Source organism: Diceros bicornis, chromosome 6, assembly GCF_020826845.1.
Source record: "Diceros bicornis minor isolate mBicDic1 chromosome 6, mDicBic1.mat.cur, whole genome shotgun sequence".
Taxonomy (NCBI): Eukaryota; Metazoa; Chordata; class Mammalia; order Perissodactyla; family Rhinocerotidae; genus Diceros; species Diceros bicornis.
In genome coordinates this window covers 26233323-26250843 of record NC_080745.1, presented here as the reverse complement: position 1 = coordinate 26250843, position 17521 = coordinate 26233323, and the positions used below count along the sequence as shown (strand labels likewise).

The 17521-nt window shown below is 40.4% G+C and overlaps 1 protein-coding gene across 2 annotated transcripts in view; it reads right to left on the bottom strand.

Annotated features, from left to right (window-relative positions):
• Positions 1-17521, bottom strand: part of RAB4A (RAB4A, member RAS oncogene family) — a 42833-nt gene that overhangs the window by 12092 nt on the left and 13220 nt on the right. Inside the window, exons 2-4 of one of the 2 annotated variants that reach the window (XM_058543061.1) lie at positions 9658-9738; positions 7345-7459; positions 1080-1142 (exon numbers count right to left, since the gene is read on the bottom strand). In XM_058543061.1, coding sequence (XP_058399044.1) covers positions 1080-1142; positions 7345-7459; positions 9658-9738 — 259 coding nt within the window. Of the gene's footprint in view, positions 1-1079; positions 1143-7344; positions 7460-9657; positions 9739-17521 lie in introns of those variants that run through there. The other variant, XM_058543062.1, reaches the window with a different exon arrangement.

Genomic DNA, 17521 nt, shown 5'->3' with positions numbered 1-17521 from the left:
ACTGGCAGAGACAGGATTTGACCAAGTCTGTCAGACTCCAGGACCAACTGTCAGACCTGCTGTCTTCAGCCCTCATGTAGCTAAGGACAAATTTCCTCTACTGGCACACTTTGATAGCCTACTGACTTCACATTTGAGCAAGCTGAGCCTTTCACCGCCTGGGCAAGTGTTGTTGGGCTGGGCCAGGAGCTGCCCACCTCCTCACCAGAGTGCTCGCTCCCAACACACAGACTGGGTGTGTGTCACAGCAGCAGGGCGACACCCTCTCACCAAGTTCCTACCCAGAAAGAGGCCCCAGATGATATGGTTTAGAAGGCACAATTCTAAGGTGGTGCTAGCAAATGCCGAGATCAGTGCTGTCTGATGGGATTTCTGCGAGGACAGGAACGTCCTATAACCTGCACTGTCCAATACAGCTGCCACCAGCCACATGTGGCTGCTGAGAACTTGCAATGGGGCCAGTGAGACCAAGAAACTGAATTTTAATTTTAATTTAATTTAATTGCGACGTGAGTGATAGCTTCACACAGGACATTGCACTCAGATCCTTATGATGTGCCAAGAGCTTTATATTAACCAATTTAACCGCCCAATAACCTCACGAGTATTACACAATCATCATTACTTCATATAACAGACAAAAGTCCAGACAGCGAGAGCACCTTGCCTGAGGATGTCACACAGCTGGTAACCCGGAACTGGGACTGCAACCCAGGCAGTCTAAGCCCAGAGCCTGTGCCCTCAATCTTGGTCAATGTCAATTCCTTCTAATAATTTACCACACCTAAAGCTTCACTGTGTGAACCTTAAGGAAAGTGTCAAAGCATCGTGTTAAGAAACTATGAAACACTGGGGATGCTTTATCTATCGAAAACCTTACCAACATATTTCTTTACGTGGTAAAGTAATGCTGGGAATGCTTCAAAAATCTTTAAGACCCGAAATGAGAGGATTGACTGGCTTCCTAAACCGCAGGCAGGCGCGCGCCCGACACACAGCACACGCTGCACCAGGTGCGCCTGCGCAGAACGGGCCTCGGGAGACGAGCGCCCAGCTGCCCTCCGCGGGGTCTGCATTACCTGGTGATGTCATAGACGAGGAGAGCCCCAGCGGCACCTCTGTAGTAGCTTCTCGTCACAGACCTGGAAGAGATATGCTGCTCTTACTTTCAACCAGTCAAGACCCTTCACTACTGAGCACCAGCCTCCAACAGAAAAGCGCCCGTTTTTGGTTTGTAAACCACACCACACACGATTCAGAGAGATCTGAATATACGTATGAGGAGCTATTCTGTCCGAAAATCACATCACAGGAACGACGGGGAGGTGAGGCTGTCAGGCTGGGACCAGTAGGATATTCTCTACAAGGAGGATGAGGCTCTCGCATAGAACTGCAGCCAGCTTGGAGAACTTCCGAGGAGGGCGGCATCTGGAGGCGGACAGAGCCATCACAGACCCCAGGGGGCGCTGAGCGCTCAGCATCCCGCTTGGCTTCCTCTGGGGGTTCCGTGTCTTCCCCACCCCCCTGCACAGCTGCCCCCGCTTCTTCCTGGGGAAAAGGGCACTCCTCAGATGGGACCACCCTCATCTTCCAACAGGAATCCCCAGCCTCCGTGCCCCTGGACTCACGTCCTGCCCATCACTGACAAGAAGGCTGTACTATCTCAACTGAGCGCCTTATCCCTTCTCCCATTCGCGAGGACTTTTTCTTTCAGTTAACAGCCTTTCTCCTCTGCGTTACCAATCTCTCCCTCTTTGGCAGATTTTTTCCCATTAGCAAAATAAAATTTGCTCTGGTACCCCCAACTCAAAAAAGAAGAACAGGGGGCTGGCCTGGTGGCATAGGGGTTAAGTCCAGGCACGCGGCTTTGGCCTGGGGTTCCCTGGTTCCGATCCTAGGCCCGCATCTATGCACCACTCATCAAGACATGCTGAGGCGGGTTCCACATAGTAGCAAATAGAAGGATGTACAACTACGACATACAACTATCCAGTGGGGCTTTAGGGAGGAAAAAAGGGAGAGTGGCAACAGATGTTGGCTCAGGGCAAATCTTCCTCAAAAAAAAAGAACAAAGCACTCTGCACAATCCTGCCAGCTACTATCCCATTGTTGGCTCTTCCCCGAATCCAAATTTCTCAAGAGCTGTCTTTACCAGATGCGTCCTTCTCTTCACCTCCAATGTGGTGTCCACCTCCGCTGCTGCACTGAAACAGCCTGTCAGGTCAGGTGAGTTTTGCATATGTGAATCCAGTGGCATTCTCTGTCCTGTCCCTCTGCCTTGCTTTGCCACTGCCAGAACTCCTTCCTCGCTCCGCCTCTGCAGGCCCATCTCTCCCTTCTTCCTCCTCTCTTACCAGCCACTGCTGCTTCTCCATCTTTGGAGCATTATTCTGACTCTGCCCAGTTTGTACTGGAGTTCCCCAGGGCTGGGAACTGGGTTCTCTTTTCAAATTTAATCCTCAGCTCAGACTACTTCTGTAAGATCCAACTGTTGCCCCAACATCTCCATGTGACTGCCTAATGAACATGTCACACACAACATTTATAAGACAGAACTCTGGTTCCCCGCCTCCAGGTCCATCCTGGCCGGTGGGAGGAGGACATCACCCATCCACTCTGCTTGTACAGCCAGAAATCTCTGCGTTTATCCTTGACTCCTCTTTTCGTCCATCTCCATATTTGAACCGTCAGGTCCTGTCTCACTAACTAAACATATCCTATATTGTGCATGTCTTTCCATCTTCGCCAGCACCATCCTAGTCCAAACCACCAGGTCTCTGCCTGGACCCCTGCAGTCCTATGCCTGGTGTCCCTACTGCCATGCAGGCACCACTTGTTGTCTCTCCATCCATTCTCCAGAGGAACTGAACTCCTCGTCAAGGCCTACAAGGCCCCCTGTATTCAGGGGCTGGAAGTCAAGCTGGATCACCAATGGTCAATGATGTAATCAACCATGCCTACACACTGAAACCTCCATAACAATGGGGTCCAGAGAGCTCCTGAGTTCCTCAACACATGGAGGTGCTGGGAGGGTAGTGCAGCCAGAGAGGGCATGAGAGCTCAGCACCTGATTCCGACACGCCTTGCCCTGTGCATCTCTTCCATTTGGCTGTTCCTGGGTTGCACCTTTATAATTGGTAATAGTAAATACACTGCTTTCCTGAGTTCAGTGAGTTGTTCCAGCAAACCTGGGGGAGGGGTCTTGAGAACCCCCAAATTTGTAGTCTGCTGGGCAGAAGTGAGCATGGCCTGGACACCCCATTTGTGACTAGTGTCTGAAGTGGGGGCATGCTTACGGGACCAGACCCTTAACCCGTGGGGTCTGACGCTAACTCCAGATAGTGACAGAACTGAATTGCTGGGTATACAGTAGGTGTTGGAGAACTGGATAACTGGTGTGGAAAAACCCCACTCATTTGGTGTCAGAAAACAGGCACCACAAAAATGAACAGTGCCTATCTCTGGGAAAAAAGAAAACTGTGGAACTTATTAAAAAAAGCCAGAACTACTCATTATTATTTTGATACTTTGAAAAGGGCAGCTATTTTTAAATTTACTTTTTAGCTCTTAAACTCCAAAGGCAGGTACATAGCTTGAACCTTCCTCTTTCCCCCTTTAGACCACGACCACAGAGGGGCACATGCTTTAAGAAATGGCAGCCAGGCACACGAGGAGGACTGGATTGTCAGCTCTTCCCCAGGGAGCCTCCTGGAGCAGGGGAAGACCTCTTTTCCACATACATTAAGAGGCAACTCTTTTCTATTTTAGCTGCAGCAAGCATCTAGTTTTTAGAGAAAGAGTACCTAACAGTTCTCCTCAAGATACACTAAATTACATCTATTAATTATTTTACATAAATTATTCAATTATACAAATTAAAGTATTTAAGAATACTTTTTTGAGTTATTGAATCTTTTTTCAAAAGTAATTTAAACCAAAGTAATACATGTACATAGTTTTAAAGTAAAATATTGCTCGAAGGCTGGACATGAAACTCCACTGTCTCCCGCCTCCCTCTTCCCCCCTCCCTCCCAAGGCAAGCACTCTTCTTCAGGATCAATTTTTTTCTTGGATTAGGTCATTAAAGAACACACGTTGAACACCAATGTGCTAGACACAATTCTGGGCTCTGGAGAAACAAACAAACAAAAAATAAAACAATCCTTACTTTCATGGATCTTCGTTCTTCTGGCATTTGTGTCCATGTTTCTATAAAATGCTTATGAAACCACTGAGTTGTTGATTTCAGAGCTCATTGCTTCCCTGCTTTGATAAGAATCTTGAGCTCACTCACATTACACCCCCCTTCCTGTCATTTTCCTAGTCGGGCAGCATCATCACATGATGACACCTCACGACAGTCCCTCGTTGTTCCCCCCGGGCTGGGGCCCCTGTCAGCTTCACATCTTCCTCTTTCTGTGTCTACTCCCTTGTATTGGTGAAGTATATCTTCCTGAAGTTTCTGAGAATATGTGAAAGATAACCTTTGTTTCCCCCCACAGTTGCACATCTGAAGGTATTCTGATTTTACTCTCACATTTACTTGATAGTTTGGCTAAGTTTAGAATTATAGTTAAAAAGAATATTTCATGCTGAGTTTTGAAGGCAATCCTTCATTATCTTCTAGCTTCCAAATGTTGCTGTTGAATGGTCCAATGCAATTCTCATTTCTAATCCTTTATATGGACTGTTTTTTCCTCTTGGAATATTTTTCTATCTTCACTTCATCCCTGGTGTTCTGATATTGCACATGACATGCCCTGGTCTGGATTTTTTCCCCACTCATTTGTAGTTAGCATAATATGGGCCAATAATTCTGGAATCTCATTGCTTCAGTGGAAAATTTTCTTTGCTTGTTTCCTCTGCTCTTCTCTCTTCTGGAACTCCTAAAAGTCAGGCAGTGGACCTTCTGGATTGATTCTTCATGTTGTCTCTCCCCTTTCATCTCAAGTTTCTCGTTTAACTTTCTGGAAGATCACTACTCTATTTAATATACTATTTCAATTGCTGTTTTTTTTTTTTTTTTGGTCAGGAAAATCAGCCATGAGCTAACATCCATGCCAATCCTCCTCTTTTTGCTGAGGAAGACTGGCCCTGAGCTAACATCCGTGCCTATCTTCTTCCACTTTATATGGGACGCCGCCACAGCATGGCCTGACAAGCCATGCGTCGGTGCGTGCCCAGGATCCGAACCTGGGCCACCAGCAGTGGAGCGCGCACACTTAACCGCTATGCCACTGGGCCGGCCCCTCAATTGCTCTTTTCTAAATATAATTCTGTTCTCATTTCTTGAATGTAATCTCTGCTCGTATTTCTGAAGATACTGTAGTTTTAGTGTTTTTTCCTATTCCCTCCAAGTTCCTATTTTCTTTATTTTGGAATCTTTCTTTTATTTTAGAAACTTTCTTCAAATGCCTGGTGATCCTTGGTTGGTCATTTATATTCAAAAGCAAGGAATGAAAAAGTCTAAAGAAGCTCTTTATGTGTGCGGTGAAGGCTCACTGTAGGACAGCTGGACAGAGATCGGGCTTTTTTACTGAGGAAACCAAAATGGTATTCTCTTCAGGTCTTTCCTTTGAGGCTACTCATTTTTCTGTAGAGAAGAATCATTTCTCCTGCCTGAGACATCACACCTGGCTGCCAGCAACCACGGAGGAGTTGGGGGAAGAGGGTTAGGTTTGCAGACTTGCAGTCCTTGCCTCACCCCTGCCCTCTGCCCGGCCTATGACCCTGGGTCTAGACCCTGTTTCAACTCAGAGACTGAACCTCTCATCGTGCGTGTGTGTGCACATGTGATATCAACACTTTTACCCGTCCCTTCTGTAGAGCCTGATGCTTCCAAATCCTGCCCTTTTCTGGGATTCAGAGGAAGAAATGGCTTCCTGCTCACTGGCCTCCCCCATTACAAGCACTTACAACGGAGCGTCCTCTGTTTTAAGTCAGTCACTATGCCATCCATTCCCTATCTTTAGCATTTTTTGGAAATCTCTTAATCATAATTATGCACTCTCCCTTTTTCAGTCTTTTTGAGTTAATTCTATTTCAGTTATTTTATAGTCATTTCAGTCACTTCTCCGGGGCTGAGAAGACATAAGTATCTGAATTGAATCCACCGTGATTAATCAGTGCCTCCAGAAGAATGACTGAGATTAAAAATGGTTATGATATCTGAAATCAACAATCCAAAGAGGCTTATGCACCCCTATCTTCATTGCAGCATTATTCACTATAGCCAAGAAGTGGAAACAACCTAAGTGTCCCTCAACTGACGACTGGATAAAGAAGATGTGGTATATATAATATACAATGGAATACTACTCAGCCACAAAAAAGACAAAACCGTCCCATTTGCAACAACATGGATGGACCTGGAGGGTATCATGTTAGGCGAAATAAGCCAGAGAGAGAAAGACAAACACCACACAATTTCACTCATAAGTGGAAGATAAACTAACACACGGACAGAGAGAACTGTTTGGTGGTTACTAGGGATAAGGGGGTTGGGGGGTGGGCACAAGGGGGGAAGGGATGCATTTATATGGTGACTGACAAACAATAATGTATAACTAAAATTTTACAATGTTATAAACTATTATGACATCAATAAAAATGGTTATGATATTTTTGAAGCAAACAATTATTGAGCCTTTAAAATATAATACATACCTGACTTTAATTAAGTGAAATGCTTGCAGTGGGAGTGAGTTTTATTTAACTGAACTTTGAAACTATGAATATCTGTTCTGTTTTGACTTTGTGTATCTGTTCAAAAAACACAACTGAAATATGAATCTACTTTCTTGCTTTAGTAGTTACAGAATATTAAACATGTAACCATATCTGCAGCGCTCTGGGGTCATCATTTTGAACATCAACTATAACCGTAGTGTAATACAAGTGTGGAGGAGAGAATATTTTGTGGAATGTATATCAACCATCAGAACATGCTCTAGTTAAACAAAATCCCTAAAGAGGTTTTTGAAAACTCTCCTTTAAAAGTGAAATATAGAGAAAAATTGTTTGTGCTATGACTCTGCCTTGATTTTAATCTAAAAGTTCACTGTAGAACACGCCATGCCACCTCCTCCTCATGTGCTCACTGGTTCCGAAGAGTAAGTCAGCCTCTAAACTAGGATGCATTCACTCGAAAGAGATTCTAATGTATTCTTTAGTAAATCCGTGCTGCACGGAGAAGAACTGACTTTTAGCTTGTCTTAAAGCTTCCAGAGGTGAAGTTTCTGAAATCTGTGGGGGGGAGGAGGGAGCTATATATATTAAGAGAATATAACTGATCATTTCAAATCCAATTTTCAAATATTTTTATTAAGTTAGAGAAAAAGCTACCTGAATCGTTCTTGGCCTGCTGTATCCCATATCTGTAACTTTACATATTTACCACCAACATTTATTATCTTTGAACCAAATTCCACTCCTATTGTATGATTTGAGTCGTCTTTGACTGAAAAAGAAAAAGAACAAGATATTTAATTCTAGAACATTAAGGAAACAGGCTTACAGAGTTAAATAAGTAACACCAAAATCAAGGGTTAGGTCAATGAAAAATGTCATTTACTTCAGCCATTCATTTCTCCAACAGTCAACTGATAAGAAGCACTCACTGTTTTAAACAAAATATACACAGTGCCTATTCTCAAAGAGACAACAAAACCTTTTCTCAAAACCCCTAAAACAAACCATACATTTTAAAGCCTAAGCTTGGAGGTGGCCACGCCATATGAGAACCCTGTCCACCCGCCCACTGTTAAGGTACTCACAAATGGTGAGTAAATACCTGGGTACCATCTTGAAAGACTTACTGCCCAGCGACAGATCTGCAATTTGGTCAATAATGAGGTAGTGATAGTTTCAACTATCTGAATGGATAAATATTCTAAAGAAATAAAAGTAAAGGGAGGGAAAAGCACTGTAGCCCAAAAAGAAACTTGATGGACAACAAAGATTAAGAGAAAAAGTGGAAAAGATAGAGTAAAAAAAAAAAAAAAAAAATCAACCAACAAACATACTCCCAAACCAAAAACTCTACAAAGATTACAGCTGTGGAGTTCTCATGAATTTTAGTTTTGTATGGCAATAATTTGCAATGACTTTGTTAGAGAAAAAAATACTGTCTGTTTGTAAGGACAGGGAGGCAGGAAAAATAAGTAGTGTGCCAAACCCAACTGGAATAAGCTGTCTATAAAAGAAAATTTCTGTGATGATGAAAGGATAAGCTAAAAACAAACATAATGGCTATATAATCCATTGACCAGTTTATATTTTATAACAGAGGACAGAATATTTTATAATAGGACAGAATTTAATTGTACCAGAAATCAGGGGTGCCATTTGACAGCTGTGTCTTGAGCGAATGGGGGATGACAGGTTAATACTGACTATACCAGCTTGTCTCATGCCTGGGCATGGACACCCACTAGAATTAAGCCACCGGGCAAACCTCGGAGTAAAAGCCTTCAAATGCCAATGGCATCCTGAGATGCCACACGAGAAATAAAATGAAGCCTTATTACATCATTACTGTTGACCACGCAAATTAACCAAACACAGCTCCCTGTCTCCAACGTGAGGAGTTAGGGGAGGACTATCAGGGAGAGCTCTCCACAGAGGAGAGAAAGACTGAGAGAGCTGAGTTTTCATCCCAGTGTCCTTGGGTGTTCTTTTCTGAGACGGTACAATGCAAAGTCTTGGCAACTTGTAAAGAAACCTGGACCACCCAGTGAATGAATACTTGTTAAATTCAGTAAGGACTGGTTCTGTGACTAACCCATGCTGGGTCCACGTTACTAAACAGAGGTTCCAACAAGCCCTTGGTTGACGAAAATGGAAGTAGCAGAATACATTTCAAGAATTTTATTATTCAAAGCTCTTTGCCAAGACACCCCATGCTGTCTCCATTTCACCCACTACCGAATGTATCTCATGCATACCGGCTTAAGATGTTCTTCATTAAATGAAATTCTGTTTTTGTGCCTTCACTCGACTGCCACTAAATAGACAGGTCATTATTATTCTTTCCATTATTATAAAAGCACTGTTTATTTTAACGGCCTTCAAACCTACAGTCTTTCACAACAGTTTGGAATGAAAAAAATTCAACCTTCCTTACCAAAACAGTACAAGTCAATGGCAAAAGATGGGTTCTGTGGTCAAAAGGCCTGGGCTAACCGATTCCTAGGTGACCATTCCAAGAGCACACACCAACTTCTCTAAAACTAGTTCTGTACCTGTAAAACAGAACTGATGACAATAGCTCCCTTAACTACAATACAAGGCCACTGAAGACCAAACATTACTGTTTTATCCAAAATGTACTACTAGGGCTTCTTGGGCCCTCCCTGTCAGGAAATGGAATTCCTCTGCTGTCTTCCACATCATCATATTCTATTTTGATATCTGGAAAATGTTCAGTATGATTCACTATATACTGAACAATGAACCACTATAAAACTGAAATGCTAACTTAATAAAAAATCATATTACTAAAAGTTTAACAACTAACTTTTAATGTTACTTTACAATATTTTTAAACTACGACTTTTTCCCTGAAAAAATATTCGGAAGTTCTGCTATAAACAAATCTGAGCAAGAGAGCACTCTCAGAAGACACGCATGCAACAGTGACTGTCTGATATCACTTACATTTCTTTTCAATAAACTGATGAAGTAAGCAAGACTTGCCAGTTCCTGCATTTCCAATGACCAAGAACTTAAACAAAAAATCTGAAAAACAAAAAGAGACTGTGAAAAATAACTTTAAAACAGGTGCTATGAATTTATTCTTAGACTACAATCATAAAAAGAAATCTTAGTTATTAATATAACAGAAAAAAGAGCTAACAATATTTTGTGAAAATGACAAAAACATGTTGACTTACCTTTACACCTTTTTGATATCTGGTTTACAGACTAAGTCAGTGTTTCTCAAACACTCTTGGGAAAATTTCCTTTGCTGTTGGAAATTTGAAAACTACTCTTATAATGAATAAAATTTGTCTCTTTGCTAGCCACTATTCAAAGAAATATGAATATGCAGCAATAAGCAAAAACAGCCTAGAAATTTCAAGGGTTTTCTGTACAAAAGAAAAAAATCTAGTAGACTTATAGGCTTTGAGAAGTCCACTCCTTTCTTCTTTTAAAAACAGGTGTAAGTTTCCCCTGCTCATGCAGATTTTTGTGGTCTTGCTTCTATTCTCTCATCTGTAACTTGTAGGAAGGACAGCTTTAGCCAAGTGTGGGTCAGTATTCCAAGTGTGAAATGTCTCCTTCAACGTAGAAGAGAGCTCTTCATTTCTTCTTTACACAGAGTAACATATTTAATTTGGGGTATTATTTTCCATAAAATGGAAGCAAAGGATTTCCAGAATAGAATTTGTAAATTTGCATGACGGAGTATCAGTAGCCCCACACTGCCTTGGTGACTCATTTTGCTTTTTCTGTTAGCAAAGAACTTGAGTTCTGCCGAGCCTAGGAGCTACAGTGTACCAACGTCCTCTTCCACCCCTCACTCTCTGATCCCGACCCACCACTGCTAACCCCCACGCTGCCAGACATATTTTGTGGCCCTGAAGGCCCTGCTCCATATTCCTCATTCCCTCGTTTGCCACTCCCACACTCCTTGTGCAGACCCAGACCAAGCACTCTCTACCCTGGCTTCTTTTCTCCTCCAATTAAGCCCAAATAGTCTATTTCTTTACCAATGCTTGGCCTACCTGTTTCTTAACAGCTACATTCATCATCACTCAGAGATTAAGTCTATTCAATCTCTCATGATTTTCAAATGGTTATAGGCAATTAAACTTATAAAATAGTGTTACTGGAATTGTCAGCATTTAAAAATACAAACAGTTTTATATTTCTCATTGCATGTTTTAAAAGCATGCCACATCCATGCTCATAGCAGTATTATTCACAGTAGCCAAAAGATGGAAGCAATTCAAGTATCCATCGATGGATAAACAGATAAACAAAATATGGTATGTACATACAATGGAATACTATTCAGCCTTAAAAAGGAAGGAAATTCTGACACAGGCTACAACATGGATGAATCTCGAGGACATTATGCTAAATGAAATGAACCAGTCACAAGAGGACAAACACTGTATGATTCCACTTATATGAGGTACCTAGAGTCATCAAACTCATGGAGACAGAAAGTAGAATGGTGGTTGCCAGGGGCTGGGGGGAAAGGAAATGGAGATTTATTGTTTAATGAATATGAGTATCAGTTTGGAAAAATAAAAAAGTTATGGAGATAGATGGTGGTGATGGTTGCAACAACAAAGTGAATATACATAACACCACTGAACTGTAGACTTAAAATGGTTAAAATAACAAATCTTATGTTATGTATATTTTACCATACACACAAAAAATTAAGCATGCCAAGTCTAATCATTGTCATTTAATAGTTTTTTACCACCAAGAAATCGAAGGGAAGATGGTTAAGATTGCCAGGTTAAAATGAAAATATTAAAATTTCTTAATCTTATTCAATACCCTCTTCTATTTAAGAAACAAACCCAATACACTGTATAAGTTGTAAACAGAAGAAGATGAGAACCAGGTAAAGATGCTGTCAATATGTCGGCAACAGTAAATCTTGAGAGAGAAAAGACATGGTGTATACACAAATTCAAATGTTTCTTATATTTTATATTTAATAGAAAAATGAATTTCATAAATCCATGTAATCCTAGAATTTAAACTCATATATCTAAGCATAGACTTTGGCTTAATGCTTATTCCCTCGTTATTTTCTGCTTTGGAAGTTTTGCTTAAATGTACTCTGCTATGGTAATTGCTATCCAGATCACACCACTGCCTCAACAGGTAAAAGGGTAACATTACCAATTGAATAGCACCTTGCTGGACAAAAGACAAGTAAGATGTGTGATTTTCATATGTAAAAATATTTAATTCCACCAACAAACTCTTCATACTCTGATTCTTGTAACTCAAAAAGGTATTTATACTTAAATAGAAAACCTTTTTGTTTGAAAAACCTTTTGAATCAAACACCTAAAAAAGCTGGATAAAATATATCATCTTTCCAAAAAACACATAGCTGAGCTTTTAGTGAAGAAAAGGAAATCTCTAGATGCTTGGAACAGAGAGGAAACTGAAAAAAGCAGTAGGGCCCCAGATGGAGGACTGTCAGTATTGAGTTTTAATACCTGTGTGGTGGGCTGTGCCTACATGAAGGACGGAGTAGGGAGCTGAATCTGAGTTCTCTTCAGGGCAAGGCCTAAAGTGAAAGGGTAGGCTGGGGAAAAAAATCCACGCATTAGCTCAGGAAGACTCGGAGCCTTCTCTGACTCTGCCTGGCTCTCAGCAGAATGGGAAAACCATTCCCCTTGAAGATCAGTCATGGGCTAGTAAATTCAAATTTAAATAAACATGTGGACAATGAACCTCCAAGTCAAGAAATTGACAATAATAAAAATGGCTCTTGAAAGGTTATCTCTGGGATGCCTGGAAGAAGCAAGCCAGATCACTCTGGAAAGACACACCCTCAACTCAAGATACCTAGGATTCCCACACATACAGCTCCTCTGAAGATAAGTTCACAACCTAAAATTATAAAACACTCAAGGAAACAATTCACCATGAGTGAGTTAGCAATCTACAGACAGATTACACTTACAGGAATTTGATGAAAAAAACAAAAACACATGATAAAGTATATTCAAGATAATGAATACCATTTAAAAAAAGGAATTGAATTTATAAGAAAGAATAAGATGATATGAAAGAAAGGTAGATTTCTAGAATGTGTCTAGAAATAAAAATTGCAGTCATTGAAATTAAATAGTCAATGGATGGGTTAAACAGCAGAAGGAAAAAAACTGAGGAGAAAATTAGTGAACTGGAGAAAATTACCAGGAGGCAGCACAGAGAGTTGAAGAGAGAGAAAATATTAGAGTTTAAGAAACATGGAAGATTTAAGGAAAAGGTCCAACATAGATCTAATAAGTATTTTGGAATGAAAAAATAGAGAATGACGTAGGGAGCCAATGTTAAAAGAAATAATGACTGAGAATTTTACAGAATTAAAATTAAAGGGATTGTCAGAATCAAAAATAACTATGAACCGGGGGCCGGCCTGGTGGCACAGCAGTTTAAGTTTGCGCCCTCTGCTTCGGCGGCCCAGGGTTCACAGGTTCGGATCCCAGGAGCGGACAGGCACACCGCTGGTCAAGCCATGCTGTGGCGGCGTCCCATATAAAGTAGAGGAAGATGGGCGTGGATGTTAGCCCAGGGTCTATCTTCCTTGGCTAAAAGAGGAGGATTGGCAACGGATGTTAGCTGAGAGCCAGTCTTCCTCATACACACACACACAAAGCTATGAACCATGAGAAGGATAAATAAGAATAAATCCACACTGAAATACATCATCATAGTGAAACTGGAGAATGACAGAGACTGTAAAAGCAATTAGGAAAAAAAAATTCTCTATAAAGAAACTAGGTTCCTTAACCCCAAAGGTCAAAAGGCAACGGGATCCTATCTTTACAGTGCTAGGGCAGGAACACAAAAACAAAAACTGTCTAATGCAGAATTCCATATGCAACAAATTATCCTTAACGCCAAGGTGGACTTCTGCTTCCAAGAAGATGCAGTAGAAGTGCTTTTCCTACTCTACCTGCTCAGTACAACTTAAAACTCTAGACATTCTAGATAAAAGAAACATAGGAAGGCTTTGAAAAGTTTAGAGAAGGAGGCAGACTGGCCAGGACTCCGGCGTCTCAGGAATGACAGAGGTGAGTACCTTGGGTTTTCCTTTTGCCTCATATATCCCAGACTTGGAGCTGAACAAACTGGCAACCTAGAAATGCCAATGGGCGCAGATTTTAAAAAGCTCCAATGAAAGCCTGCTCTAGCCACAGGACCAGAAAAGGGCAACACAGCAAGACAGAAAACTTTTACACAATAACTGCTCTAGTCCAGCCAAACACCAGGGAAAAAATTGTGGCCCCCACCAGACACACCAGCAAAGGCTGAGTGGGGAGCCTAGACTTCTACCCTTTCAAGGCTATAATCAGGTTCCCTAACACCCCCAGCAGGGTGGTGTCACAGAAGACCAAGTACAGAGCTGAGACTCTCATCCCTGCTAGATAGTTATGAGCTGTCCACTACCTCTGCCACAGTGTTAGTGGAGACCGTGGTGGTGGTGGGGTGGGGGTCACAGGACATTGGCGCTCTTGTCCCCACGTGGCAGTAACAAGGAACACCCCCTCCACCTAAGTGTCACTGGAAGCTGAGCAGAGAATCTGGATTTCTACGTCCACCTGGCAGTAATGAGGCAGCACCCAAGAGAGGAAACCAATTAAACATAAGATTTAAATAAAAATCTAAGGTCTCATAACATAATACAAAAATGTCTAGGTTTCAACTGAAAATCCCTTGTCATACCAAGAACCAGGAAGATCTCAAACCGGAAGAAAAAAGATAATCAATAGACTCCAATGCCAAGATAATATAAATGTCAGAAATACCTGGCAATGATTTTAAGGCAGCCATCATAAAAATGCTTCAATAAACAATATGAACATATGAAATGAAACACAGAAATGAAAAATAGAAATCTTCAGCGAACAGAAAGTCTCATCAAAGAAACAGAAAATACAAAGAAGAACCAAATGGAAATTTTACAACTGAAAAATACAATAACTGAAATATAAAGCTCAGCGGATAGGCTCAACAGCAAAATCGAAGGCACAGAGGAGACAACCGGTGAACTGAACGACAAAATGACAGAAAATACCCAATCTGAACAACAAAGAGAAAACAGACTGGAAATATATGAAAAGAGCCTCATGGACCTTTGAGACAATAAAAAAAGATCTAACATTTGTGTCATTGGAGTCCTGGAAGGAGAGGAAAAAGAGGACAGGGTTGAAAAAGTACTCAAAGAAATAATGGCTGTAAAAGAAGTAAGGTTTTTATACTTCACTCGAAGTGGTAAAATGATGTTACCAGTAGGCTGTGATACATATATATAATGTAATACCTAGCGCAAACACTAAGAAAGCTCTATAAAGAGATATACTCAAAAACATTACAGGTAAATCAAATGGAATTCTAAAGAAAAATTATATAAACCACAGGAAGACTGGAAAAAGAAAAGAGATAAATAAAAAATGGAACAGAAAACAAAAAAATAAAACGGCAAAAACAAATCCTAATGTAGCAATAACAACATTAAATGTAAACTGTGTAAATATACCAATTAAAAGACAAATATTGGCAGATTCCATTAAAAAACATGACTCAACTATATGCTGTCTACAAGAACTCACTTCAACCATGATACAGGCAGGTTGAAAGTAAAAGGATGGAAAAAGGATAGCACACAAACATAAATCAATGAAGAGCATTATTAATATCAGATAAATATCTGAAGAGAAAATAAAATTATCACAGACAGAAAGGATCATTATATAATGATAAAAGGGTAAATCCCAATAAGACATAGGAATCCTAAATGTGCAAACACCAAATAACAGAGTTATATAAAACATCTCAAGGAAAAACTGACAGAACTGAAAGGAAAAACAGACAAACCCACGATTATGGCTGGAGACTTCAATACCCCTCTGTCAACAATTGATAGGACAACTAGACAGAAAATCAGCAAGGATACAGAAGAACTCAACATAGTCGACCAACAGGATCTAGTCAACATTTACAGAATACTCCACCCAACAAGAGCAGAACACATTCTTTCAAGAGCCCATGGAACATACATCAACATTGACCATATCCTAGGCCTCAAAACAAACCTCAACAAATAAAAAAAAACTGAAATCACATAGAATGTGTTCTCTAACCACAATGGAATCAAACTAGAAATCAATAACATAAAGACAACAGAAAAATCTCCAAAGACTTGAATACTAACTAATATACTTCTAAATAATCCACTTCTAAATAATCCATGATTTAAAGAGGAAGGCTCACAGGAAATCAAAAAATACAATGAGCTGAATGGAAAAGAAAATACAACTTATCAAAATTTGTGGGACACAACTGAAGCAGTGCTGAGAGGAAAATTTAGAGCACTAAATGCATACAGCAGAAAAGAGGAAAGTCACAATTAATTATTTGAGCTCCCACCCTGAGGAACCTAGAAAAAGAAGAGCAAAATAAACGCAAAGCAAGCAGAAGGAAGGAAATAATAAAGAGCAGAAATCAATGAAACTGAAAATAGAAAAACAAAAAAGAAAAATCCATGAAATAAAGAGCTGGTTCCTTGAAAAGATCAATAAAACTGACAAACCTCTAGCAAAACTGTGGTGAGTTCAAGCATTTGGGGTCCGATCAAGGAAAAAGTCATGACTGTGAGACAGCCATAGCATGCAACAAACTTTATCTGGGCAACACTTCGACAGGCCGCATGGGAGGGGAAGTCCCTCACAGCAGGACCTTCCAGACAAGGTGCCCAGAAGGGGAATAGGGCAGGGAACTCCCGGGGGGGGGGGGGGCGGATTGGAGAGGGGACTTGACACCTTTTATAGGCCCTGAGTTTGTTTTATCAAAGGTCAGCAGATGGTGAGGGCAATTTCACTGGATATGCAAAGCAGGCAGTCTCTAAATGGCTAAAAATATGCTTATTTGGGCTATATTTAAAGCAACTGAGTGTGTAAGAATTTGAGTGTGGTGCTGGCAGGCTTTGAACTATCGTCCCAGCTTGCTGTGAAGAAGGAAACAACATAGGGGCCATCTTTAACCCATCTATATAACAAAGACTGACAAAGGGAAAAAACAGGAGACACAAATAGCCAATTTCAGAAATGAAACAGGGCATATCCCTACAGACCCTGCAGACATCAAAAGGATAACAAAGGAGTAACACGAACACCTCTACACACATAAATTTGACAACTTAGATGAGATGGACCAACTCTTCAAAAACACAAAGTACCACAACTCATTCAATATAAAATAGATAATTTAAATAGCCCTATAACTACAAAGGAAATTGAATTTGTAATTTTAAAACTCACAAAAAGAAATGTTCAGACCAAGATGGTTTCACTAGAGAATTCTACCAAACATTTAAAAAAGAATCAACACCAATTCTACCCAACTTCTTTGAGAAAATAAAAGAGGAGGGAACCCTTCCCAAATCATTTGATGAAGCTATTATTATTCTGATACCAAAACCAGAAAAGGACAGTATTAAAACAAAACAAACTACAGAACAATATCTCTCATGAATACTTAATAAAATATTAGCAAACAGAATTCAGTAATATATATACATATATTATATGTATATATAAAACTATACACTACTACCAATTAGGCTTTATTTCAGGGATAAAAGGCTAGTTCAATATTTGAAAATCAATTAATGTAATTACTCTATTAACAGGCCAAAAAAAATTCATATGATCATATCAATTGATGCAGAAAAAGCATTTCACAAAAGTCAACATTCATTCATGATAAAAACTCTCAAAAAAATAAAAAAAGAATAGAGGGGAATATCCTCAAC